Genomic DNA, 27291 nt, shown 5'->3' on the forward strand with positions numbered 1-27291 from the left:
TAAAGTATAAAAATATTTATTGATAAAAAATAAATTTATAATTCAGCAACTTGAAGTTCCAGGAGCATTTCCGTTGTTCCTATGTCAGTAAGCCCTTGATTTTTCACATTACGGAGGGAAAGCGAAAAATGTTACTTGAAGTAATTTTTTCCCCAATCACCATCACATTGATCCTGTGCACAACGATATATGTGAGGAACTCTTAAGCTTAGTCTTTGATTCTTATTCTATGGACTGCTGCACTGAAAAGGACTTGCTGTTTTCATCCAACACCTCTGTGTTGTGTGGTCTTCCTGTGGAAAAGAAGACAACACCTCGTTTTCAGTTTAAGTAGGACCACTCAAGGATGCAATTATCGGAACTGTTTTTAAAACCTAAAAGCACGTTTCTTTAGCTGAACTCTGAAGGTACAGTAAAGATGCAGTATTTTATAAATCAATATTCTGTATCAAAAAGAATTCCAACGCTTTGAGAGGCCAAGGTGGGAGGATCGCATGAGCCCAGGAGTTTGAGACTAGCCCTGGCAACATAGTGAGACCCTGTCCCTACAAAAAATTTTTAAAAGCTGGGTGTGGTGGCACATGCCTGTAGTCCCAAGCTAGTCGGTAGGCTTAGGTGGTAAGACTGCTTGAGTCTGGGAGTGGGCTGTGGTCATGCCACTACACTCTAGCCTGGGTGACAGAATGAGACCCCGTCTCAAAAAATAATAATAAAATTTTAAAAAATCCTCCATGTATCTCTACTTATGTTTAGATAGATAACTACATCTGAAACAGGATGGATTTTGTTCAGGTTAATTTTAGAAGAGACCTTCTCTGATACTACTTACAACAGAAAGGCAATTTGCTCGTACTACATACAACAGAAGGGAAAACTAAGGTGGCCTCCCTATCAAACTTTGGTTGCACATTTTGCTGATATTTATAGTATTTTATAAGAAACTGGCATACAACAGCAGTGCGAGGTGGTTCACACCGGTAGTTCTAGCTACTCAGGAGGGTGAGGCAGGAGGATTGCTTGAACCCAGCAGTTCAAGGCTGCAGTGATCTATGATTCTACGACTGCACTCCAGCCTGGGTGACTTAGAATAAGACCCTGTCTCAAAGAAAAAAAGAAAAAGAAGAAATGGCATACAAGGCTGTGCATGTTGGCTCATGCCTGTAATCCCAGCACTTTGAGAGGCTGAGGCAGGAAGACTGCTTGACACCAGGAGTTTGAGACCAGCCTGGGCAACACAGTAGGCCGTGTCTCTACAAAAAAATAAAATACAAAAGAAATTGGAATATAAAATTAAAGACTGTCCTGACTAGTGCCTGAAATTATGAGTTTCTTCAAGTAGGAATATATAACCATCTGGAGGGTTCAGTGAATGCCCTCATCAAATATATGCTACCTTTGCACACTCTGTAGTAAGATACTTGTGTTACTATATTCAGAGTAAACAAAATATTTCAAGGCTATTGGATTTCAAGAAAATAGGCTTTACCTTTCAGTGTTTTAAATTTCATATAGTTTCTCAATAGTACTATTGTCTAATAATTGAAATTATTTTATATTTCTAATCTAAACAATATTAGGTTTTCTCTATATTTTCTCTGTACCTTCATATTAAATGCTTGAGATATACTCTCAACTTCACAGGTTTGTGCATCACTTTCTTTGCAGTAACTTTCTGCCCCAATTGTATCCGTAATATTGCTTCCACAATTCTGCGTATTATAGCCACTATCCATCTGACAGGAGAAAAAAGAAAAAAATATATTGTGAGGAACTTAAAAGTCAAATATTTAAATAAGTAAACCACTATAAACTGTCACTCACTACATCTGAACGATCCTAACATGATCATGTTGAACAAAATTCAAAAGTAATGCACAACTATAAAAGGTAGTTCTGCATAGTACTGATTATTGTAGTCATTTTATAATTCCTTCCAATGAAATATATCTTGTAACTTCCTTAAGAATCAGTGAATAGTCTACTGACAAAATGCTTTCCTGTTACTTTGTGATCATACCTAGTAGACGACAATGAGTATTACAACTAACTTCACCTTCCAAGGCATTTTCCAGGCTTGTCTCTAAATGGCTTGGACGCAGCTCTAAATAAAATCTACCAAAAAGGCATGCTGCCTTTAAAAAGGTTATACTATATTCACACCTAGTTGTTCACAATCATGCCACATATATAATGGCTCTAGATGTTAATTCAGTTTTTCATATTAATAAAAATTGTAGCATCCTAAGATACACTTTTTCAGTGCAAAAGAACAAAAAAGAAAGATTCTAGCCAATTTCCAGCTTGACATATATAACACTTATTGAGTGTCTCTAAAAAGGCCAGGCACTATCTGTATATATTTAATATCTTTTTCTCCTTTCGACAACCCTATTACTTTACTAGAGAAGGAAATTAAGGCTTAGAAAGGTTAACTTTCACAGTGTCATCCAGTGATGAGGTGATGAAGATGTGAGACCTCAGTCCAGGTTCTGTTCACTGCACAACACTCCATTTACCTGTATAATGCTGAGCACCAAAGAAAGCAATCCACAAGGGAATCACTTTGCATTTAAGCCCTCCCTGCAAGTTAGCATCAGAGGGAAGGAAAAAGCTGACTCTCATTTTGTTTCCCTCACAAAGGTACAGACTAGCCGAGAAAATGCAGTCTATCAGTTATAATCCTGATACATATCTGGATACACATCTGCTTACTACTGGAGGTCATGTTCCATTAGAACAAAAGTCTTGTGACGTATAGCATTTTTGGGGGAAAGCCTTGTTCTGCTATCATTCAATAGCTACTTGATCAAAAACATAAATGTCAGATTGCTCCCAGAGATTCTGCCAATAGTTCTTCCTTCTAATATTCATCACTGCCAAATAGCTGGCTTATAATGCAATACTAATATGTAACTGGATATATATGGAAGGAAAAGTTACTCATTAGTACAGCAGAAGTAAGGCATGTAGGGAGTTTGTCCCACACTATGGGAAGAGCAGGATCCATGGGAGCCAAGTTGAGATGGTGGCTGACTTCACTGTCTCTCATCTAGACTTCTGCTAATGTCAGTGCCTAATACATACCAACCAGGCAACAGATACCTTGTTATCCCCCACAGGCATCAAGATAGGCATCAATCTCACTTTATAGCTAAGAAGGATGAGGGGATACAAATTAAGAAGTCGTGTTCTATTCACTGCTATGTAAATCTTGCCTTAAGATCCCACAGCCTGGAAATAAAAGAACTCGAATTCAAACTTGGTTCTCATTGCAAACTTTACATTCCAGTTGGGCAATGGTGCCTTTAAATGGTGTCTCTATGTCAGTCATCTAACATGCACTTTGTTACTAAATTTATTTTTCTACCACATAAATCAGACGTTATTGTCTTTTAAAACATTTAATTGGCAACAGTTGTGCCCTGTGATAACATTCCTTGACATCTGGGCCCAGCACTTTAGCCCTTCCCTCATCATTCTCAGTCCCCCTTGTTTGTTACCATTCAGAGGACCTTGCCTCCCGTTACTACTTACGTTTTTGCTTTCATTATTATTTTAAACTGATACACAATTACACACATTTATGATGTATGTGATAGTTTGATATGTTTACAATGTGTAATGATCAAATTGGGGTAATTAGCATATCCATTAACTCAAACATTTATCATTGTGTTGGGAACTTTCAAAATCTGCTCTTCAAGCTATTTGAAAATATACCATAAATTGTTAATTACACTCACCCTATAGTGTTATAGAACACTAGAATGTACTCCTATCAAGCTGTACTTTTGTATCCATTAACCAACCTCTCCCTATCCCTGCTCCCCCTACCCTTCTCATCCTCTACTACCCACCACTATTCTACACTCTTCTATGAAATCAGCCTTTTTAGCTTCCTCATATAGAAGTGAGAACATGTGGTATTTATCTTTCTGTGCCTGGCTTATTTCACTTAATGTCCTCCAGTTCATCCGTGTTGCTGCAAATGTAAGGATTTCATTCTTTTTTATGGCTGAGTAGTATTCCATTGTGTATACCACATTTTCTTTATCCATTCATCTATTAATGGACACTTAGGTTGATTCCATATTCTGGCTATTATGAATAGTGCAGCAATAAACACTGGAGTGCAGGTATCTCTTTGACATACTGATTTCCTTTCCTTTGGATATATACCTACTAGTGGGATTGCTAGATCACATGGTAGTTCTATTTTTAGTTTTTTGAGGAAATTCCATAATAGTTGTACTAATTCATATTCCCACCAACAGTGTTCAGGCACTGTTTACTATTATATTAATCACAATGATCATGCTAATATCCTGTAATCCTATTATTATCCCCATTTAAAGAAGAGTAAACAAGCTGAAAGAAACTGTCACTTTCTGGGATTTATAAAGCTAATGGAGCTGGGCTATAAACTGAAATCTGCCACTACGGTTTCCCAAGCCCATGTTCTTTAATGCCATGCTCGCCCCTCAACTAAATACATTTGCACCCACACCCATCCTGGCACCCTGGCCTTTAAACATGGAGGAGTTACTGTGGGTACTCCTATCAGGGCTCAGATTCTACCCCCTCTTGCATGCCTCAGTTCCCTCAATTATAAAACAGATCACCATTTGACAGATGACGATATCTATTATCTAGTAAGAGAAGTTAAAAAATGAATGGAATATCCCTGCAAGTGTAATCAAGTATAGATTGTTTGACAAGTTAGTAGTGACAATTATGGGAGAATATGCTACCCACAGCTTCCAAAGGTTAGTTGGATTGGATGATGATTAAGGTGTATTTCAACAAAAGTATTTTTGTAATTCCTCTATAAATGCTCTGCTAAAAAGAGAGAGAGAAAGTGAAAAAAAGGCAGAGAGTAAAAGAAGCAAACAATGCCTTTAAGGCATATACTTTTAAGCCTGTATGTGCTTTTTTCTATTTATGAAACCAACTTCAGAGAAGCAAAAATATGTAAAAGTGATTCTAGTATAATCTTTTTTGAGCAATGAAGCTGTAAGTCAGGATAGGCAACAGAAGCATAAAAATATGAGCAAAATACTATATTTAATTTTGGGTCATTTAGAATCCTTCCCGGAGTTTTAACTTCAGCATGCCAAAACTGACACCACCAAAGCCTTATAGGGTTGGTGTGAGAATTAAATGAATTAATAAAGTAGTTAGAAGAATGCCTGGTATATCAAAATACCATGTGAGTATTAGCTATTATTATGAGTCAGTATTAACTTTTGGATTAAACAACATGGACTCTAAAGCCAGACTGCCAGGATCAAATCTCAGCTCTTCCACTTACTACTTGTATAGAAACTTTAGGTAATTTACTTAACCTCTCTGACCCTCAGTTTCCTCATCTGTAAAACAGGGATAACAGTACACATACCTCACAAGATTGCTGTAAAGATTCAACAAATTAAAACATGTAAAGGTCTCAGAATAGGACTTGGCATATAGTAATGCTACATCAGTGTTAGATGTTATTGCTATCCCCTTCTGATATTTGAAGTTCCTTCAAAATTCTCAGCTCAAAGAACACAAAAATGAATGGAACAAATGCCTTTCCAAAGTGCTGATTATGAAGTATATGTATGTCAAATGAATCAAGTTTTCCAGTTGTTGGAGACATTGCAAAATTGGAAATGTATAATTTCATGAAAAATGTTGCTATAAATCACATTTCTAAAAGAAAGGTACAAAAATGCATACATAAAAAAACTCTAAGGTCGGGCACGGTGGCTCACGCCTGTAATCCCAACTACTCAGATGGCTGAGGCAGGAGAATCCCTTGAACCCGGAAGGTGGAGGCTGCACTGAGCCAAGTTCACGCCACTGCACTCCAGCCCGGGTGACAGAGTGAGACCCCATCTCAAACCCCCCCACCAAAAAAAAGGTGCTCTAAACTCTGTTTATCCCCCCTAAATCACATAAAGGAAAAACAAAAATGATTTTAGTTTTAGAATACAAATACTATACCAGACCTTGCATGTTTTGGGGGACTGGATCCACATAAAACAGTGATGAATTCTGCCTGATGCTAGCAGGAATTATTTCTCTAGAGCAGGCTAATTCCTTTTCTGCCATCATCTTTTCCTACTCCATATAAATATCAGTTAATATGAATATAAAATATGACTTATCAGTCATATTAAAATAAATTTACTCATATCACTTGGTATTGATATTTTTAAAAAATATTATATAATAGTCCTCATGTTTAATCCATTATCTTTCTTACACTATAATCTTACAAAAGAAAGGATAAAGAACACCAAGGCAGTGAGGAAGGGGCTATAGAATACTAAATACCTTACCTGAATGTTACTGCTTTCACAAGGAATGACACTGCTTTCAGCAAGAGGTGACATGCACATATGAGAGTTTTCAATACTGAAGGCAATGCCACTCACAAAATCAGTCATGGGTAAACTGCCATTATCAACCGGCTCCTTAATCCAAGTGTTCTCATCTGCTATCTCTATAGGATCAACCATTTCCACAGTGTTATTGTCTTTTTCCCTTTCAACATCCTGCAACAGTGCTAATTCTTTCTCGGAAACACTGGACTGATTTTGTGTAACAGACACGGCAGTCACAACCAAATGTGTACCATGTGTAGAAGCCTCACTACTAAACTGCTGTAGGTGTATTCCCGCAGCATCCATGGCTGGTGATGAGACATCTGTGGAAGGAATAGTCTCTTTATCTTCCTCATCTTCACCTTGAGTCTCAAGAGTAAAAGGTATCTGAATCAGTGAGGTCCGATACTGAGTACCACCTCTATACATCTCAAGTCTCATAGGAGACCAATTTTTAATTGGCGAGCAGCCATCTATATAAGGACTTCTGATACACGGATTGGTAATCCCATTAGAATTTGTTCCAGATGAAGCATCAGGAGAATGAACAGTAAACTTCCGTTGTTCTGAAAGGTGGGAAGGGAAAAAAATCATGTCATAAAAACATGAAAATGGAAAAGTCAGTACTAAATGGTAATCATGTTTCATGCCAGGAAAAACTATTTCTCTAACAGTTGTATTGTTTACCAAAGTGAAATTCTGATGTCAAAAACAATAGCACAAATGGATGTGTCTTAATAAGCAGGATGAGGCTCTTAAAAAATAATTTCTTTGGCACTGTCTTTTTTTTCTTCTTTTTTAAAAATATGGTCTCACTCTGTCACCCAGGCTCACTCTGAGGTGATCCTCCCACCTCAGCCCCAAGTTAGCTGGAACTACAGGCGTTCCACCATGCCTGGCTAATTTCTGTTTTGTTTTTTTTTTTTTTTTTTGTAGAGATGGGGTTTCACCATGTTGCCCAGGCTTGTCTTGAACTCCTGGGCTCAAGCAATTCACTGGCTTCAGCCTCCCAAAGTGCTGGGATTACAGGTGTGAGCCATCGCATCTGGTCACTTTCTCTTTTAATTAAATTATTTTACTCACTGAGAATTATTTGCTTATGAGTATATTGCTATTGTACTAAAATTGTTCATATACAATGAAAATCCCTAGCAAATCAGCTGAAACCTACAACTTAACAGCTGTACCTGGCAAATGAAAAATGTGAAAATACATGTGTTTATGTAAAATGCCATAAGCAACACGAAAAAACAAACAAAAAACTGGAAAATATCTGCAACAATAAAGAGCCTAACAATGATAATCAGAATGATAAAAATGCTTTAAAACTTTAAAAAATACTTTTTGTAACTTAATTAGCTTAATAAAAAGTTTTAAAAATGGACAGAAGCACATAAACAACCTTTCCAATGGTAAACATGCAAATGAAAAGTGTTCAGCCACATAAAATAATAAAAATATGAAAGTTAAAGCAAAGGAAGGTCATTCATTTAATAGTAACATTGGTTTGAACTAACAATTCCCCCTAAAAACCATAAATGACAATAAATGTTTGGGAAGAGCTTAATGTCATTAGTGACCAAAAATACAAAATGTAAAGCAGTGAGAGATCTTTTTGTAATATGCCAAATTTGTAAACATCAAAAATCATAGCAGTGATTCTCGCTGGGAAAAAATGACTTTCTTACAAACCACTGATGAAAATTTCAATTGGTACAAACTTTTATGAGGAAACTTTGGCAAGATTCATCAAAAGCCTTAAAAACATTCACCCACTTTGACCAAATAAGTTCACTTCTGAGAATTTAATCTAAGGATATAAACATGTATAATATCATGTATACATAAAGATATTAGTTTTGTGACAAAGAAAACTTAGAAAAATTTAAATGTTTATCAGTGGTTGAAAACAAATGATGCATTCATATGAAATATATAGCAATTCAAAGTTGTGCTTTGAGACAATTATAAATGACTTGAACAATCTATGAAAATACTCATAGAATGCTTTGTGAAAACAGCAGGATCTAGAACCATCTATATACATGTATATACATGTAGCAACCGTATGTGTATATGCATATATACACAAAGACAAGCAAAATAGAGTTTTCACTTTTCCAATTTTTTGTACTAAGAAGTTTTTAAAAACTGTGAGTAGTTTTCAAAAAGTGCTATAATTTTTTCAAAGAGAAATTCATGTATTGCAAAGAGAAATGTGTAAATTTCCACACATCATGTTTACATTAAAAACCTTAATCAAATATACCTATACAAAATGTGAATATTACCAAAGTCTAAACCTACAGGTCAGAAGGCATATGAAACCAACTTGCCTCTAAAATTGCTATATTTCTTTTGATAGTGTTTGATGTATATATTGCTAATTAAAGTAACCGTATTTAACACTACAGTAGAAATTGGTTGAGAATTTCAGCCTTTGAAGGTAAATTGTTCTTTTATTTAAAATTTAAAGTTTCTAAATATTAGAAGGTTAGTGATCATTTTGAGCTCTATCATTATGACAAATTAAAAGAATCTCTGTAATAACAAATATTGATAGTATAAAACTTTTAACTAGGTATTTCAGTATGAGACATACCTGAGAGTGGGGTCTTTCCTATCTGAAATTCAATTGGTGAGAAAGTGGGTGAAGAAACAGGTGAAGGACTAGTTATGCTTCCCAAGCTGTATTTTTTTGCACTAGCCTGAATAGGGCTAGAAGAAAACTGCCCCTGTAATAAAATTAGATAGTAAATAAATGTGTATGGTTCTCTTCCTTAACTCTTATGCTGCATGCTATTTATCATGGTCTTCAAAACACACTTATAAACTAGGAAGAGTTCACAAGAACCACCAAAAGACACCTTGCAACAAGGACAACTAAGAAGATTGCTACAAAAATTCTGAAATAGTACTGAATATGTTAGTCAAAATATAAACACATTGTATTTGAACAAACCATTAAGTTTCACACTAAACAACCATCTGTGAAAAACGTTTAAATAATTTACTGTTAATGCCAAGCCAGTTGTAATATACTGTAAATCTCACATACGTTAGTAAATAACCTATGCTGAATTTCCTTGAGACTCATGATAAATCCAGTCATCCTGTACACATCTAAATACAAAATTGGAGAGTCTGACCTAAACATCCCTATGACTAATGATAACATATGAACTAGAGTTAGTTTCTGTGAAGCATAATACTCAAAAGACAACCATCCCTCCTTCTGAAAGCAATCTGGGCAGCTCGGTCCAACTACATCTCACAGGGGTGTCCAGGGGAGAGAATACAGTCATGAGTTCTTAGTTTCTGTTTCTGGTTGGGCCAGTAAAGGCCCTTCCTCTTCCCTCTTTTCCACTTATTACTAGAGACAGAAACCAAAAACCATGGCTTCAGGCTGCGGAAAGCCAAAGATAGAACAACAACAAAATAATGTGGGTTGGACAAGCTTGACAGCAAATTACCCAACTGCTTTTTAGTATACTTCTCACCGAACTTGGTGTCTGCAAGGGGCTCCTACACTTTACAGGAGACAAATCTATTGAATAAAACATCTCAAGTGATGTTTGAACACCACTATGAGGACTTCTGGGAGAAGCTGAAGGTAAGGAGTCAGAGATGCTTCCGTTCCCATCTAAAAACAGCTTTCTTCTGAGGGATGAAGAACTGAGGTTTCCAGGAGATTGATCTGCAAATTCATCAGCTCTAAAATAGTCACCTATATTTAATAATAGGAGAAAAGGCAAAGCTAGTCATTTTAAAGAGCAATTATACTTCTGTTACTCAACTTTTCAGAAGCCAGCATGCACTTCATGTTTGAATTTTTTCCCCAAAAGAGGGAGTTTAATTGCATATGTGATGTTTTACATCTTAAATTATTCCTTAGTTTTTAAGTGCTACATTGTGAGTATAATACCAATCAAATGTTTATAGTTTCTGTCTATAGTTTCTGTTTATAGTTTCTGTCTATAGTAATAAAGTTCATTATGATAATAAGGCTAATTCAAACCATGTTCAAGAAAAAGAGAAATTTCAGGACAGTTTCCCCACTTCTTTTATTTCCCATGTTACCATTTACAAAAAGCCAGCCAAACGAAACCTTTGGTTCAAGTTATTAAAGGTTTAAACAAATACAGTATTTACCTAATATATTTTCTAAATTAAAATCCACAGGAAGAGACAGCAATGTCTGACAAGCAGCTGGAAACAAGCAAATAAATAAATAAATTCAAACATGGGATAAATCAATGGAAGTATACGATATGCAATTCAGCATGTGCTGCCCAGTCAACCATCTCCCCGTGATGTTCGAGCCACACGGAATTATGGAATTATTCTATTTCTGCATTCTATTACATACCCTGCCACATCTTTCTAGAAGTGGTTTCCCACACTCTCTGCCACTAGTGTAAACGTGTTAATAGTAAAAGTTAACTCCTGGCTCTGGTACTGGCACTTGAAAAGGAAGCCAGCCTATATCTGGGGGGAGATTTCTCACATTAACCAATTTTCAAAAGAATGCTTTCCAAGACCAGAAATCAATTCACATGCTTTGAACAAGAAAACAAAACACTACAGCCATTTCTAAAACACGGCTGGATGCACCTGTTCTACTATACTTATTTGTAAAGGTCAGCTCTCATATGGTTATTATGCAGCTCATTCAAAAAATCCAAACAGGCCAGGCTTGCTGGCTCACGCCTGTAATCCTAGCACTTCGGGGAGCCAAAGCGGGTGGATCGCTCGAGCCCAGGAGTTCGAGACCAGCCTGGGCAACATGGCGAAACGCTGTCTCCTACAAAAAATACAAAAATTAGCCAGGTGTGGTGGCGGGCGCCTGTAGTCCTAGCTACTGAGGAGGCTGAGGTGGGAGGATCACTGGAGCTCGGGAGGTCAAGGTTGCAGTGAGCTCTTGATTGTACCATTGCACTCCAGCCAGGGTGATAGTAAGACCCTGTCTCAAAAAAATAAAAATAAATTTAAAAAAAAAAAGGAAACAATTCAATTCCAGAGTAAAGTGTTACAACCTGAACTGGGTTTACAATCCAATTTAGCTTAATATGGAACATACTTCTTTTCAAATTGTATTCATACTCACCATTGCTTTTCTCAGAATGAATGGTCAGCTTGTTTCCAACTGGAGAGTCACTGTTTACGTTAGTGCCTGTAAGATATTTTAAGTGAAAAATCCTACATTTTATACTCTTCATTTGCTTTAGCATTACTTTTTCCAGAGTAAAAAATTAAGAAAGTGGGAACTTACTTTGCAACATTAAAAAAAATCTGCATATATAAGTATATATTTTGGCATGTTTCTATTATTTTTTTACCTTTGAGGGAATACAAGGATAAAACTAAAGGATTACCACAGCAAATAAGGAGGCACCAAGCAATACTTTTTTTACATTTTTCTTTAAATAATTGTATATATTTATGGGGTACAATGTGATGTTTCAATACATGTATACACTGTGACAAGAGAAAATCAGGCTAATTAACATATCCATTGCCTCAAACATTTTTCATTTCTTTGTAGTGGGAACAATTAAAATCCAGTTTCAGCAATTTTGAAATATATGACACCTCATTAGCAGCTATAGTTACCTGCCTGTGCCAACAGATCACCAGAACTTATTCCTCCTGTCTAACTGAAACTTTGTACCCTTTGACCAATATCTCCCCCACAACCCCTCCTCCCTACTGTCTGGTAACCACCCCTCTATTCTCTACTTCTAAGAGTCTGACTTTTTTAGATTCTACATATAAATGAAATCATTCAGTATTTGTCTTTCTGTGCCTGGCTTTTTTCACTTAGCATAATGCCCTCTAGATTCAGATATGTTGTCACAAATGACAAAACTTCCTTTTATAAGGCTGAATAGTATTCCACTGTGTGTGTGTGTGTGTATATACATATATACACACACATATATACACACATATATATGTGTGTATATATACATTTTTAAAAATCCATTCATCTGTTGATGGACACTTAAGTTGATTCCATATCTTGGCTGTTGTGATTAATGTGCAGCAATAAATATGAGAGTGCAGATATCTCTTTGAAATACTAATTTCAGTTCCTTTGGATATATATGCAATAGTAGGACTGATGAATCCCAAAGTAATATATTTTTTTTAAGGAAATGATGGTTACTCTTCATGATGTCAACCTTAAAAGGTCAGGGATACCTTTTATCTATCCTCAATGTCCTCAACAGATTAAAATGCCAGATTATTTGGACAAAACCTGAAATTTCATCCATAAAACCATACAGTTTCTTTCACAGCAAGAGTTAAAAATATGGGTGCAAATTATTTTAACTCTAAAGTTTTATAAGGTGAAAAATCTCCAGATTAAAAAAACTCAAAAACTAAAACCATGTCAAAAAAGACTAATATAAGCAAGATAAAAAGGAAGAAAAAGCAAGGGGACTAAACAATCGCCCCCCCCCCCCGCCCCCAAAACCAGAAACAACTCAGGAATTCTAAAATAAAACAACAAAATAGAGTACAGTAACCTAACAATCCTAAATTTTAAAATGGGTAAGTGGGTTGCTGAATAAGTTAAAGTTCCCTGTTAAATACTATCAAAATGGGTAAATAAAGAAAATTTTGGATGCAGATGACTTTGTCATCGCATGCAGAGTGACCTTCTACAAGACAGATGTAATCAATACTCTCTCTGCCTAAAACCCTGCAATAGTCTTTAGGATAAAATCTAAACGCTTCAATGGCTTACAAAGCCCTTCGAAACCATATCTATTTCTTTAGCATGGTTGCCATCTAACTAAATATTATTTGAGTACCTAAAACAAACAAACCAGAAACAGGTATCTCTCTCATCTCTAGGTATTATCTTATGCTCTCTCCTCCCTGCCTTTTCTCCCCTGCATTTCAAGAGTCTGACTCAAATCTCAGCTTAAATTTTATCTTCTGTCAGCATGCCTTCCTTGCCCTCTTCAGACCAGAAAGACACCTACAGCAACATTATCATATCACTTTTCAACTCTATTCCAAGTGTTTTGGTTGTTTCCCCTAGAAGGGCTTAGACAAATTTAAGACCACAATCAAATGAGGAAAAAAAATCGATGGATTTGATTGCACCAAAATAAGAATTTCTGTGCAACCCAGGATATCAAGAACAAACATTAATATACATATGACAGAATGGGAGATAACATTTGAAATGTTTAAGAGCAATATAACTGCAATATATATGATATCTTAGAAATTAACAGGAAAAAAAAAGGTTAACAACTCCAACTGAAACATATCAATGAAATACAAATAGACATTTTCTATGAAATTTAAAAGGTCATTAGTCTATGAAGACAGAAGGAAAACTGAAACAATCATTTAGAATGTCAAATAACCTATAGGAAAGGCAAAGATGTAAAAGCTGGATAATGCCAAGGGCAGGCAGGGATGCTGGGACACAGGAACCCTAGGGACTGCTGGGGCTGTGCAGACTGTGCAGATATTCTAGAGAGCACTCTAATACTATGTAGTCAGATTAGGTAAAGATATATCCTATAACTCAGAAATCCTCTACCTGCATATATATCCCAGGGAAATTCTCACTCAAGTCCATAAAAAAAACCACATGAGTATATGCGCTGAAGCACCTTGCTGCATAAATATTAATAATAGTAAATGCTACCAGCACAAGCTAACATGTATAAACAAAACCACTTTTCCCCTCATTCATCATTTTCTTTGTTAATCTTTAGGTAAATAACCAAACACTTACCATGTGCTAGGTACATGATCTTAGAGGCACCACAGTAACCATCACTTTATAGATAAGGAAACTGAGGCACAGAAAAGCTAAGGAACTCACCTAAAGTCACACAGTTAGTGAGCTTTTCTGGGTACAATTCAAACATAGATAATACTACACTAGAGTAAGGGTCAGCAAACTATGCTTCACGGTACAAATCTGGCCTTTCACCTATTTTTGTAAATACGGTTTTACCAGTACACACTTACATTCATTTACATATTGTCAGTGACTGCTTCTGTGGTACAGCAGTAGAGTGGAGTGGTTCCAATAGAAACTGTGTGGTCAGTAAAGGCTTAAGTATTTATTATTGAGTCCTTTACAGTTAAGGGCTGCCAACCTTGGCCCTAAAGTAGCACCCAATAGAACGTTTTCTGGGACGATGGAAATGTTCTCTATGTATACTACTCGATATCCACATGGCCATTGAGCACCTGAAATGTGAATATTGTGAATGGGGAACTCCATTTTTAAATTTAACTTTAAATTTAAATAGTCACACGTGGCCACAACTGTCAAGAACTATGAAGGGTCTAAGATTCTACCCAACTTGCCAACTAACAGGTGAACATGTCAAAGTTCCACTGGTGCTGGCTACAGACATGAGGCTTCTGGGGGCAAAGACAAAGGACTTCATTATTTTCAGCACAGCAGGCAGCATGAACTTAACGTTCCTATTAATTCCCTTTGCCCACGAGTGCCAAGAAGGTGACATGAAACAGCCCAGGGCAGTGAATTCTTGTATTGTGCATACAAGTTGGACTGTCTCATACAAAAAGCAGGGCTCATTCACCCCTGACACAGTTTCCAGTTCTATACCTCAATGTGGTTGATCCAGATATCCGCCTTATATAAATTTCTCCTGCTAACCACCTCCCTACGGGACAGCTACATATGGTCTACCTGACTGACCCCCCGACCCTCATACCTCACATGGACTATACAGACATGCCACAGTGACTACCTCTCCGTCACTGTGTGACCTCCTCAATGCAAGACTGCTTGCTTTAAACCCACCAACTAAAACTCTGTTTGGATAATGCCCTGGACCCAATAAAGGCGTTGGCCCATGGGTCCCTTTCTCTCTCTCCCTGACCTCCATGTGTCGTGTTCAGGCATGCTGTGTACTCCTAGGACTTGTAAGTAATAAAATTTTTATTTCCATCTTGTGTCTCTCCTAATCATGGGAGGGGTGCTCTCTTAAAAAATTCTAAATTAAAATATCCAGGTGGTTGGTGGACACACAGTGGGTTTTCACACATAGCTTAGGAAATCCCATTCTTTTGTAAGAGACTGCAAACAAATCTGCTCTAGAGGGAGACATCATCTTTCTTATACTGGACAGCAAAACAAACTTACCCTCTGCCCTGGTGGGACACGGTATCTCTGCCTTCCAAGGATGTTCACAAGACGAACACCCTTGAAAAGATAGTTCGGAACAGAACCTGTCCATGCCGCCCCATGAAAGGTGTGCAGAAATGTAGGCCTATGGAGAATTGTCTCCCAACAACACAGTAAACAGCACAGCTCTGGAGCCTATCCTATTAACCACCGCACTGTTATTGTGGGCTTGATTAGGTTTCGAAGAGTCTAAACTATTTTTAGCATCTTCCAGATCCTGCATCACTTGAACTAAAACAGGATACTTGGAATACAAAATGTTATTTAAAAAAATCACTTAAGAAGGTTGATTCATCTGTTGAAAAAATCCAGTAGTAAAGAATCTGGGGGTGAAAAACTAGTATCTATGAGAATGTCACCTTGGACACACAAATTTTAGAGCTAGGAGGGATGACAACGGACAACTCTAGTTCAATCCTTTTATTTTACAAAGAGATTGAATAATTTGATCAAAGTCACCTCTTTGGTTTATATAAGTGGGAAGTTTTACAATCCAGATTTCCATCTACTACTGCATGCTACCATTAATTCATAATGGCTAAGAATACAGTATCTGATGAGAATGCCTCATTTTGAATCCAGGTTTTCTCACTTTTATCATCTCTGTAACCCTGGACAAATGCTCTCACCTTTCTAAAACTAGGTTTTCTTATCTATAAAATGGGGCCAATAACTGTACCTAGTTCATATGAGTTATAAGAAATTACTGAAAGCACTTAGCACTGTCCAGGCATAGAGAAAGTACTAACCCAGCTTACCTATTATTGTTGTATTATTATGCTTTTTTTTTTGGATAAAGAATGGAACAAATATTTCCTTTTATACTGAGAGCATAATTAAGGTGTACTACAATAGACAGTGTAATTCCACTGTGATGAGGGATGCATATATACAAGTGATGCCTGAATACTGCCTTTGAACCCGAAGAGCAGTGAGAACAAATATATGACAACCAATGCCTAGAGGTAGAAAGATATTTGATAAGCTTACAGGCTTCCCTTTAATTTCCTTAGTAATTTTGCAAATACTCAGCAATAATACACTGTCCCAGAGGTAATATTAAGTCTTCATCCTTTCTTTACCTTTATAAGAAATCAGCAAATTAGCAAAAGGTAACACAATTTAGGGTTTTATTTAAAATATTAACCTTCAAAATACTGCTAAAGTCATTAACAACTCATCTCTATATTCAATACCAACTATTTCTTCATCTATGGATTCTCTATAACCATCATTTTAACTGACATTCACAATAGTCATGAAGAAAAAGTTAAATTCAGAATAGAACAGCTAAAAAAAAATTCAATAAATTTTAGTCAAATTTTTAATTCCAACCCTAAATGGAGTTAAATTCTATGTTATCCAGAATTTTAAAGCAAGCTCCTTACAAAGCAGATACACTGGCACTTTGATTTTTATTCATATCATTTTTAGTACACTCACATTTATTGGAATGATATTGTGAAAGCTGTTTCCCTTCATGATCAGTCCAAGGAGACGGTACGATGACATCTTTAGTGAAAAACTAGGAAAATTAAAGTCATACAATTAGGCATAAATTCCGCCCAAAATGTGAGAAAGTACCTGTGTTTTTCCAAATAACTATTAAACATGTTATATACTAACTTTATAATTGTATGCAAAAATTTTAATACTTAAAAGCACAAATGACCAAAGGGAAAATGGAAGAAATTTAAAGTATATAAGAAGAGGAATCTTAATATTTCAAATCAACCAGTTAAATTTGAAACTTGCAAACTAAACTAAGAGGATTAATCATAGACAAAGTATTTTAAATTTCTTTCCCAGGTTTTTTTTGATGGGGTTACAAAAAAAAGGATGAAAAGGGAAGGAATATATTAAGACAGACATATGCAAGGAGGCCAGTATGAATGGTGGCACTGAAGCTGGCTTGTTTGTTCTGGCTCTCAAGATCTAATTATTAAATTTTCAAGAATTCTGTGCACCAGTTGTTAAAACCAATATTAAAAATAAAATTATGTAAACTTTCAATTAAATATATTAAAAATAAAGGTAACAAATATTCAAAACTCACCACTTGCTAATTATTTTATACATTTATCAACATCTGTGCTCTTGAGGTTAATAATGTCTTTTGTAGCTATACGGTGGAATTCCTAAATATAATGGTGTGCCACACTATTCTTCCTTTTCCATTCAGTGATGTCACACCAGTAGCTTGAAATTGGCCATGGTTGGAGTACTTACACTACGGATAGCAGCAGTCGCTATAAATCATACTCCTTCCATGACCAGAGAGCCAGTTGTTAAACATTTACCAGCACACTACTGGCCAGTATATTCAAATGGAGATAGAGCATTTGGATACTTTTCTTTCCTCTTTCATTTCTAACGCAGTATTTTCCCTTCCCTAGGTTTTGCAAGTAACCAAACACATTTTCTTCATATTTTGCTACACATATGACAAAGAGCCAATTTTCTTAACTAAATTACCCATGAATCTACGACGAAAAGATTAAAAAAAAAAAAAAAAAAAAAAAAGGTGGACCGGGGCAGACAAAGACAATTACCAGAAAAAAAATTAAAGGACAGATAAACTTACAAAGTGATGCATAAATTAACTCAAAAGTAAAGAAATACAAACACAAAAAAGGTCATTTTTAAAGTAATAAGAGTAGAATAAATTAAGAACTCTGATAATAATCAATATTGGAGATATGGAAAATTGAGCAGCGTCACACTGTAATCAGGAGTATAAAGTGGTATAACCTTTTAGGAGGTAATATGGTAAAATCTACCGAAACTGAAAATTCCCAAAGCCTCTGACTTACTAAGTCCATTTCAAGAATATAAAGATACATATTCAAATCACTGCAGCATTATTTGTGACAGAAAAATAATAAACACAATTTAAACATCTGTCAATAGGGGCTAGGTTACTATGCTGTTGCTAAGAGAATGTAAAAATCTGTATATGCTGGTTATCAAAAATTTCTAAGAAAAATCATGAAGCAAAAAAAGGACGATGCAGTATGAGAATGATAATCCTATTTGTCAAAAATATTTTAAGGACATATGCTATTAAATACACAAAATTAATCTGAAAGTATACATAAGGAATGTTATAGTCATTACCCTCATGAAGGGGGATGGGGAAACAGGAGGCTTTTTATATTTTTTCTTTTTGTTTTTACTATAAGCATATGGTTATTCTATTTTCAAAAATATATATTGAAAAGAAACATATTTTCTTAAGTTTACCTGCTGGGTTTCCCTTTAAAATTAAGGATTCTTAAAGAAAGCATTTTTCTAAAATGTTGGAAATTTTGAGAGTCTGAGAATATTCAGGTGGGGAAGAACCAAGTGATTGAGTCAGAATGAAAACTGTGCAGTTACTAGATAGATAAATAAGTAGGTAATGTTTGGCTGGAGTAAACAGTCTTTTGGGGTACAGAAGAGCCAAGTATGGCTAAGGAATAGAGGAGGGTTGAGGGGGCTAGAGGGGCGGAAAAGGAAAAATCAGAAATGCTGCCATCACATAAAGACTTTCTGAGGAAAGAACTAGGTAAATAACCCTTACTTAGATGCTGGGCCAGGCACAGTGGCTCACGCCTGTAATCCCAGCACTTGGGAAGGCCAAGGCAGGCAAATCATCTGATGTTGGGAGTTTGAGACCAGCCTGATCAAGATGGAGAAACCCCGCCCCTACTAAAAATACAAAATTAGCCAGGTGTGGTGGTGCATGCCTGTAATCCCAGCTACTCGGGAGACTGAGGCAGGAGAATCACTTGAGCCTGGGAGGCGGAGGTTGCGGTGAACCGAGATCACACCATTGCACTCCAGCCTGGGCAACAAGAGTGAAACTCCATCTCAAAAACGAAAAATAATAATAATAACCCTTATTTAGATCCTAAGAGAGGCAGTTGAACAGACAGAAAAAAAGCAAAAAACTTATTTTTATTTTTTTAAAAGCCTACCTATACCTTTCCTGCTTAACAGTAAGAGATTTTATTTCATGAATGTCTTAAAAATCCAAAGTATTAACAAAAAAAGATAAAGCCATTCCCAATGCCAATCTAGACTCTGAAGGCCTGAGAATATTCAACTTCCTCTACGTAAACTCCAACTTGAAACAAATTTGTGCTAATCAATATTTTGAAGGCACAAGGAAGACAGATTGTGCTAGGTCCTGAGAATGAAAGGATGAAGTACAGTATTGGCCAAAAAAGATTGCATCTAGGGGAGAGAAACACTAAACTGATCATTACAATAGTATACAAGTACTATGCAAGGTACTGGGACAGCTGGAAATTATAGGTCTTAGGACAGTACAGAAGGGTGCTTTATGTAGTTGGGACTGTGAAGGGCTTTGTGGGGAGATGGGACAGTGAAGGATTTGAAGAATGTCTTCCTAAAAGAAGTGATGTACATGCAGAATTGATGCTTAACTGGTTTAATGATCAGTAACAGTTTAAGTTACCTCTTCAATGGCTTTTTGTCTTTTGTCTTCCACATCTTTATCTATTCTATACAAAGATAAAGAAGAAAAATAACCATGCTATTACTTAAGCTTATGAACATTTAAAATAATAACCTTTCAAAGAAATAATCTCCCTCCACTGCAAACTGGCAAATGTTAAGCTCACTTTATAATAAATACTGGTGGTATCTTGTAACATTTAGTAAATAGCAGTATTCTGAAATTCAACAGTTGGCTATTAGGCTTACATCCCTCTTTTCCATTCAAAGTTTGAATGGAATGATGCTTTATTTCAAAAGACTTACATTGATATTAAATTGCTTTTAAAAATATAAATTTGATAAACTTTGTCCCTTAATACAAGTTAAGAAGTATTTAATTCAACATACATCTAAAAATTGTCCAAATTTTTTCTCTTCAATTATAACAAGTTTATCATGGCAATAATTTTAGAATCAACTTTTACTGTAAAATAGATGAGGATAGTTATCACAGTTCTAAACAGTCAAAAATATTAAATCTGAAATAAAACATTGACAATATAACATTTTTTCCAAATGAATTCTTTTTTTCACTTTGATACAATCTGCAATTACTGCAACATAAACTTCTCAGCTACAAGATTTAATATAAAATTTCGGGTCCCAAGCACAAAGCATATACTTGCCAAGGACTCAGCAGTTAGCCTTCCAGGACCACTTCTTTATTCTATTACAGGAAAGAATGCTTGCCTTCCATCAATAAATTGGTAAGACATATTTTTTTTATAATTTACAATTATTTTGTCTCAGAATTTTTTCTTTAAGTTCAGGGGTACAAATACAGGTTTGTTATACAGGTAAACTTGTGTCATGGGGGTCTGTTGTACAGATTATTTCATCACCCAGGTATTAAGCCTAGAATCCATCAGTTATTTTTCCTGATCTCCCTCCTCCCACCCTCCACCCTCCACCAGCCCCAGTGTGTACTGTTCTCCTCTATATGTCCACGTGCTCTCATCATTTAGCTCCCACTTCTAAGTGAGAACATGAGGTGTTTGGTTTTCTGTTCCTGTGTTAGTTTGCTAAGAATAATGGCCTCCAGCTGCATCCATGTCCATGCAAAGGACACGATCTCATTCTTTTCGTGGCTACACAGTATTCCAGGGTGTGAATTTTTTTTTACATATAAACTTGCTCATGGCTTAATAAAGCTCATATGAGAATGTACACATTTCAGAAATTAAGTAGATTTTTCAAGTGGGAGAATTATGAGAAAATAAACTACAGTATCAACCCACACATCCCAGCTTGAACAGTAGCCATTTTGAGGATAACAAAATGGCTCTTCATCTTATGGCTCTTCATCTTATCAATGGTTCTCTTGATCTTGTCATGGTCTTAACCAGGTCAAAATGGCAGCACATAATAAGCTTAGCAAATAGCAAGTAAGCTCTGAACTAGGATTACTGCGTTCAGAAACCTTTTGCTACTTCATCAGAGGGACTTTGAGAACCTGAAATACTCAGGTGATTGCTGGAAACAGTAAAAATCAATGTGGCCAAATATTCTAGAGTCAGATCAAAGAGGATTCTAAGAAGCCATCCAGGGGAGAGCACCCTGACCAGCATACACCAGTATGATGCATATGGGTACAGGTGTGGCCTGAATGTTGAGCCTTTGCAGGGTGGCAAAGGAAAGGGGACCTCCGGACTGGTCACCTACGTGGCCAAGACTCACTGGCTTACACTGGTGTGCTTTACAGTTATAATTTTCTGTGTGGATGGTGGCATGAATAGGATGGGAAAAATTGAAGTAGAGGGCTAATATGTAAGAAGAAATACTGAAAGACACTGCCTGTTTCTAAGGATGAAACAAGATGCTCTGTTAAGAATATATTGACAATCCTTGGTAGAAGCCATAACCATTCATTGAATTATATTAATAAATTAAATTAAATTAGAATATTTTCCCACTCTTTTCCCTTCTTCTATATAATAAATCTATGTACTAAGAGACACCAAGATTATCTTTATAAACCTTTGCAGACAATATATCATTTAGTAGTAAGTACAGAAGCGTTGTGTTACAACTTTGTTCTAATTATATTTTTGACTCTTGACTCTTAACATCCTGCACTTCTTCAGTGTTTCTTACAGTCCCTCACAGTACTCAATATCTCTTGACTGATCAATATAATAATTGTCCATCATTCAATATATTGAAAAAATGAGACAAAATAATTAAGCATAATTAAGTTCGTGTGAAACAAAAAATGAGTCACTAATTGTGACTTTGTTTTTAGATATTCTCACTTTCTCTTTCAAAGGTATTATTTATTTATTTATTTATTTATTTTTTGAGATGGAGTCTTGCTCTGTCCCCCAGGCTAGAGTACAATGGCACAATCTCAGCTCACTGCAACCTTTTCATCCCAGGTTCAAGCGATTCGCCTGCCTTAGTCCCCCGAGTAGCTGGGACTACAGGTGTGTACCACTGCGCCCGGCTAAATGTTTTTGTATGTTTAGTAGAGATGGGGTTTCACCATGTTGGCCAGGCTGGTCTTGGACTCCTGACCTCAAGTGATCTGCCTGCCTCAGCCTCCCAACGTGCTGGGATTACAGATGTGAGCCACTACATCCAGCCTCAAAGGTATTATTTAAATTGAAGTTAAAATTCTTTCATGCTTTATCCTCATTCTGTTCCCTTCCTATTAACACTCTGGATGGACATTAATTTTATGAATGAATGGTCATCATGTTACCAAGCAAAAAGATGGAGGAGAAAAGCCAGTAAGTATTCACCAGAACATTTCAATATGTGTGCAACTTTGTGTGACTGAATTCTTAAGTCAAAGGGAAAAGGATTATCCTTTATTTTGGACTAACAACGTGTCTACCTTAGGACAGCAAATTAAAATCTGGTCATACCATGTATTTGATTTTTTTCAAATATTAAAAAATCAGACTATAAGACATATAAACAAGAGTCCCTAAAACTACAAATGAATAATATGACCTTATACTTTGTAATAAAAAACTAAATCTGCAGTACCTTAGTGCTTTGAAACCTAAACAACACAGTGACAAGTAAGACTGCACTGGGTGATATGCAGAATTCTAGAAAATGTAATTCAGATTCCAAGTGAATTGTTACAGTTGGATGATGTCTAAAAACTGCTCTGTTGCTAATGGATACCCTTCCACTCAAAGCCTACTTAACTCTTTAAGGGGATTTTAGGTTTCCCCAAACATAGATAACAATGAAACAGCATTTTGCTTCACCCCAAACTATCAAAAAGACAAACTAAAACAAGTTAATGGCAGAAGCCACAACCATGTAGAAAAGTGCAAATTTCAAAATGCTCTTCTCTTTACTGAGTGCTAGGGGTATAGAGCTGTCCCCTCAGTAGCAGAGGGAAAAGGTAACCTGTAAAAGAAAAAGGTATCTACCCAGATCTCGAACTGTTGGCAAGAAAATCTTTCTGAATGTAGTTCTTTGAACTCATTCATTTAGATAGGAGAAATCTGCATCAAAATTTTTTCTCCCTGGTATCTTTACATAGAAAAATACTCAACATTTAGAATTTCCTACCTCTCTTCACTTGAGAGTGTTATTACACTTAAGTGCAAGAAAGGAAAACTTACCGAGAATGACTTAAGTATAAAGCTTGACGATGAATATCTTCTGGGTCTATTTCTACAGGATTTATTACAGCTAGTTGATCAATAGACCATCTAAATTTCCCTGGAGTCTTAACAAAAGAAAGTGAGCTTATGAGTAAAGGCAAACTAAAATAGTTCATCAAAATGCTAACCAATGTGTTTATAATACAAAAATATTTTAAAGCTTGTATTTTAAAATTTGACTTTACCATGAAATTAAATGGCAAAGGGTAATCATATCATATTAGATCAACTGACTTAATTGTATCTCTCTCTCTCTTTTTTTAAGATAGAGTCTCGTTCTGTCACCCAGGTTGGAGTGCAATGGTGTAATCTCAGCTCACTGTAACCTCCACCTCCCGTGTTCAAGCAATTCTCCTGCCTCAACCTCCTGAGTAGCTGCGATTACAGGCGCCCACCACCATGCCCAGCTAATTTTTGGGTTTTTTTTTTTCAGTAGAGACAGGATTTCACCATGTTGGCCAGGCTGGTCTCAAACTCCTGACTTCAAGTCATCAGCCCACCTTGGTAGTGCTGGGATTACAGCATGAGCCACAGCGCCCAGTCTGCATGTCTTTTAAAATAACAAAATATTCCACCTGGGTTGGAATTACATAATACTAGAAAAAATCACAACAGAGTAATGAAGATACAAAACTTTCATAATTAACACTCATCAGTGTGATACACTAAGCCCATGTAAAACTAAAAATCTCTTACAGTTATCAAAAATCTTTACTTTCACTAAGAAGGAACTGGAATTAAACAAAGTCCTTAGTCACTTTGGAGATGGCTGCAAAAGCTCATAACATAGTTGATTCTTAAAATAATTATGAATGGCAACCAGTGCTGCCTTTCTGTACTCAACCATCCAACTGAATCAAAGGTTTATCCAAATCCTAATCTGTAATTAGAAATATATTCTAGGCAAATTCAGTCCTAAAAATGCAAGATGCCATACATTCCAACTTTGAGAATTAAGCTGCCGTAAATCTATTATTTATTGTTAGTAAGACCAAGAGATAAATTTTAATATGATTCAATTAGAAATCATAAGGTCAGATTGATGAAATGACTCAATATAAACTGCTCGACCTTCCACTAGTACATACCTGCTCATTGTAAAACTTATATGAAAGTGTAGCAGAAACAGCCACCCTATTTGCAGTTTTTCTAAGTAACTTGGTAGGTTGAAAGATCCAAGGTCAAAAGAACTTATCCAGTGTAGCAAGTAACAGTAAAATAAGATAAAGTGACCCGGGCATGGTGGCTCATGCCTGTAATCCCAGCACTTTGGGAGGCTGAGGTGGGTGGATCACATGAGGCCAGGAGTTCGAGATCAGCCTGGCCAACATGGTGAAATCCCATCTCTACCAAAAAAAAAAAAAAAAGATAAAGTGATGAAGCCTTTTCTAATATCCCGAAAAACACTTTTCCTTCATATTACTATTGAGTAGTAGTAGTAGTAATATGATAGTGTGCTAAGCACTAATCACCTATCACACTGTCCTGATATTACTCGTCTAGTATTAGATGAGTAATAGTCTAGTCTAACACATTAAAATAGGGGTTAGTTTCTTTTTATAATAGATAGCAAGCTAAGAATTATTTTGACAGTTTTAAATGGTTGGAGAAAAAAACAAAAAAAAAAATCTTGTGACATGTGAAAATTATATGAAATTCAAATGTGTCCATAAATAAAGCTGTATTGGAACAGAGTAACATTTATCTCTTTACACATTGCCTATGGCTGCTTTTGTGATTCAAGACAGAAGTGAGTAGTTGTGACAGAGATCAAATGATCAGTAAAGCTTAAATATTTACTGTCTGGCCCCTAACAGAAAGTTTGTGACTCCTACATTGGAGTATAACCTCCTTAAGGATTTGTGCCTAATGATCCTAACTTGTTCACAGCGTAATCCCTGCTTAGCATTGTATCTGACACATAGCAACACTCAAATAATGTTTGCCAGGTAAGTGAGAACAGAATATTAGATGATGCAGCTTCTTCTCTAACGTATTAGCAGCTATATCATCAACCACAGAATGTAGCTACACCCACAACTGCAGGAAGCTAACATATGTTGTTCTTGAACTTAAAAAAAAAAAAAACTTCTAGCTAACTTATTAACCTAACCACTAGATTATAATGAACACTACAATTTTTAAAAGTACATTGCAGTTATATATGCTCCATCATGTATTTCCTCCTTACCTTGTAAAGACAGATGTTTACATTTAAAATTATTTGTAATTATTTACATTTAAAATTAGTTGTAAACACTAGTCAGGAATAACTTACTGGTAATTTTGTTGATTTAAAAACAGAAGGACTGGCGAGAGTTTGTTCATGGAGATTAGAATAATCACTAGGACTTTCAAAAGGATTTAAAACAGGGATCCTTCCTGGAGTTTCTGGTGTTATTTGCATTTTAGATTCCTTGACATCTCCCATAGCACAGAGAGAAAACTAAAGAGAAATCAAGAGTACATATGTTAAAATTACAAAGTCCCATAGATATTAATTTTACCTATTAAAATGTATTCGACAAATGTGTCACAAAAACAACTCAAAACCTAACACTCTTGGGGCTATGATACAGCTTATGAAAAAAGTATCACATATAAATGTTCTCAACTGATCCTCGAAATAACCTTGAAAGCTATAGCAGTAAGTTATTAGTGATATTATTCTGTGAAAGAATTAACAAGCTCAGAGAAGTGAAGTGGCTTATACGCAGCAATCAAATATGAATTCAGATCTAAAGGTTACAACAGGCACAAATCTCTTCTCAACTAAAGGACTTATAGCTACAATTTTTTTAAAATTCATCATCTCACGTCTCAACACTATGAACATTCTTCGGATACCCCATCCAACTACAGTTGCTATTAAACAATTCTTTGTAGCAAGCAGGTAAGAGATGCAGAAGCTTGTGCCTTTCTTACACATGAGTCCTAGCCAGAGAAGTATGATTGACAGGGGCTAGGAAATTAACTGCCTTGAGTCCCCTTTCCTCCAAAAATCCTCCTTTCGCCAAGACCTCCCCCTCACCCCTCCCAGGATAGAAAGCGACTCTGCATTATTTCCAATCAAAGGAGGCTACAACTTGGCCGGGTGGGGTGGAGAAGAGTCTACTTCTGTAAGGTTGAGATGCAGCCGGCTTCCTCGGACGGAGCGCCGAGGAGGCGTCGCCCCCCACCCTACGTGGCCACTCTTTCTGGTGCCCCTGTCTTCCACACCTACTCCCTGACTGCTCCCATTCACCAGGGGCCAGCGGGCAGGCAAGTCAGGAGCTGGGAAAAGAAACCTCTCCATTCAGACAGGAGGAAAGGTCAGGGACCATAAAAAACCTACCTACCGGTGCGTAGAAAACGAAGCCCCCAATACCGACTACAGGGAGCTCCCGGGGGCCAAGCCAGCTTCCACGTCAGGCACAGACTCTTTAACTCCCCGCTTCCGCGCTGTCTTGGGCCAACCAGGGCACGGGGCTTGTGAGCGACTGGCCAATCGCGTCGTCCCGCCATCCGCGAACCAACCAATTGCACGGAGGCCGCGTAGAAAATTCGAATAGCAACTCCTCGCTCCACGTTCCGCGCAGAGGAACGAGGCTCCAAA

The 27291-nt window shown here is 36.5% G+C and overlaps 1 protein-coding gene across 6 annotated transcripts; it reads right to left on the minus strand.

The window, feature by feature from the left end:
* On the minus strand, positions 1 to 27201 carry LOC105481761 (BORA aurora kinase A activator). Of its 6 annotated transcripts, none has more exons than XM_011741495.3 (12): positions 27035 to 27201; positions 25975 to 26142; positions 23655 to 23761; positions 20030 to 20075; positions 17011 to 17092; positions 11479 to 11544; positions 10524 to 10580; positions 9872 to 10098; positions 8974 to 9106; positions 6327 to 6937; positions 1602 to 1733; positions 1 to 293 (listed from the first exon to the last, which is right to left on the minus strand). In XM_011741495.3, exons 2-12 carry the CDS (start codon positions 26125 to 26127, stop codon positions 228 to 230), a joined length of 1680 nt encoding a protein of 559 aa, XP_011739797.2. In that variant the 5' UTR covers positions 26128 to 26142; positions 27035 to 27201; the 3' UTR covers positions 1 to 227. The 6 variants fall into 6 exon arrangements, with proteins under 6 accessions (XP_011739797.2, XP_070937348.1, XP_070937349.1 ...); XM_071081247.1 differs by having other exon boundaries at positions 27031 to 27201; XM_071081248.1 differs by lacking the exon at positions 10524 to 10580.
* Positions 27202 to 27291: the final 90 nt, after the last annotated feature.

Source organism: Macaca nemestrina, chromosome 16, assembly GCF_043159975.1.
Source record: "Macaca nemestrina isolate mMacNem1 chromosome 16, mMacNem.hap1, whole genome shotgun sequence".
Lineage (NCBI taxonomy): Eukaryota > Metazoa > Chordata > Mammalia > Primates > Cercopithecidae > Macaca > Macaca nemestrina.

Excerpts from the sequence above, each read along its gene's own strand:
- LOC105481761 (XM_011741495.3), bottom strand. The coding sequence starts at position 26,127 with ATGGGAGATGTCAAGGAATCTAAAATGCAAATAACACCAGAAACTCCA. Across the intron at positions 10,581-11,478 it reads TCATTCTGAGAAAAGCAATG|CTGCTTGTCAGACATTGCTG; the intron begins GTGAGTATGAAT and ends GCTTGTTTCCAG. Across the intron at positions 294-1,601 it reads CTCAAGCATTTAATATGAAG|GAAGACCACACAACACAGAG; the intron begins GTACAGAGAAAA and ends TCTTTTCCACAG.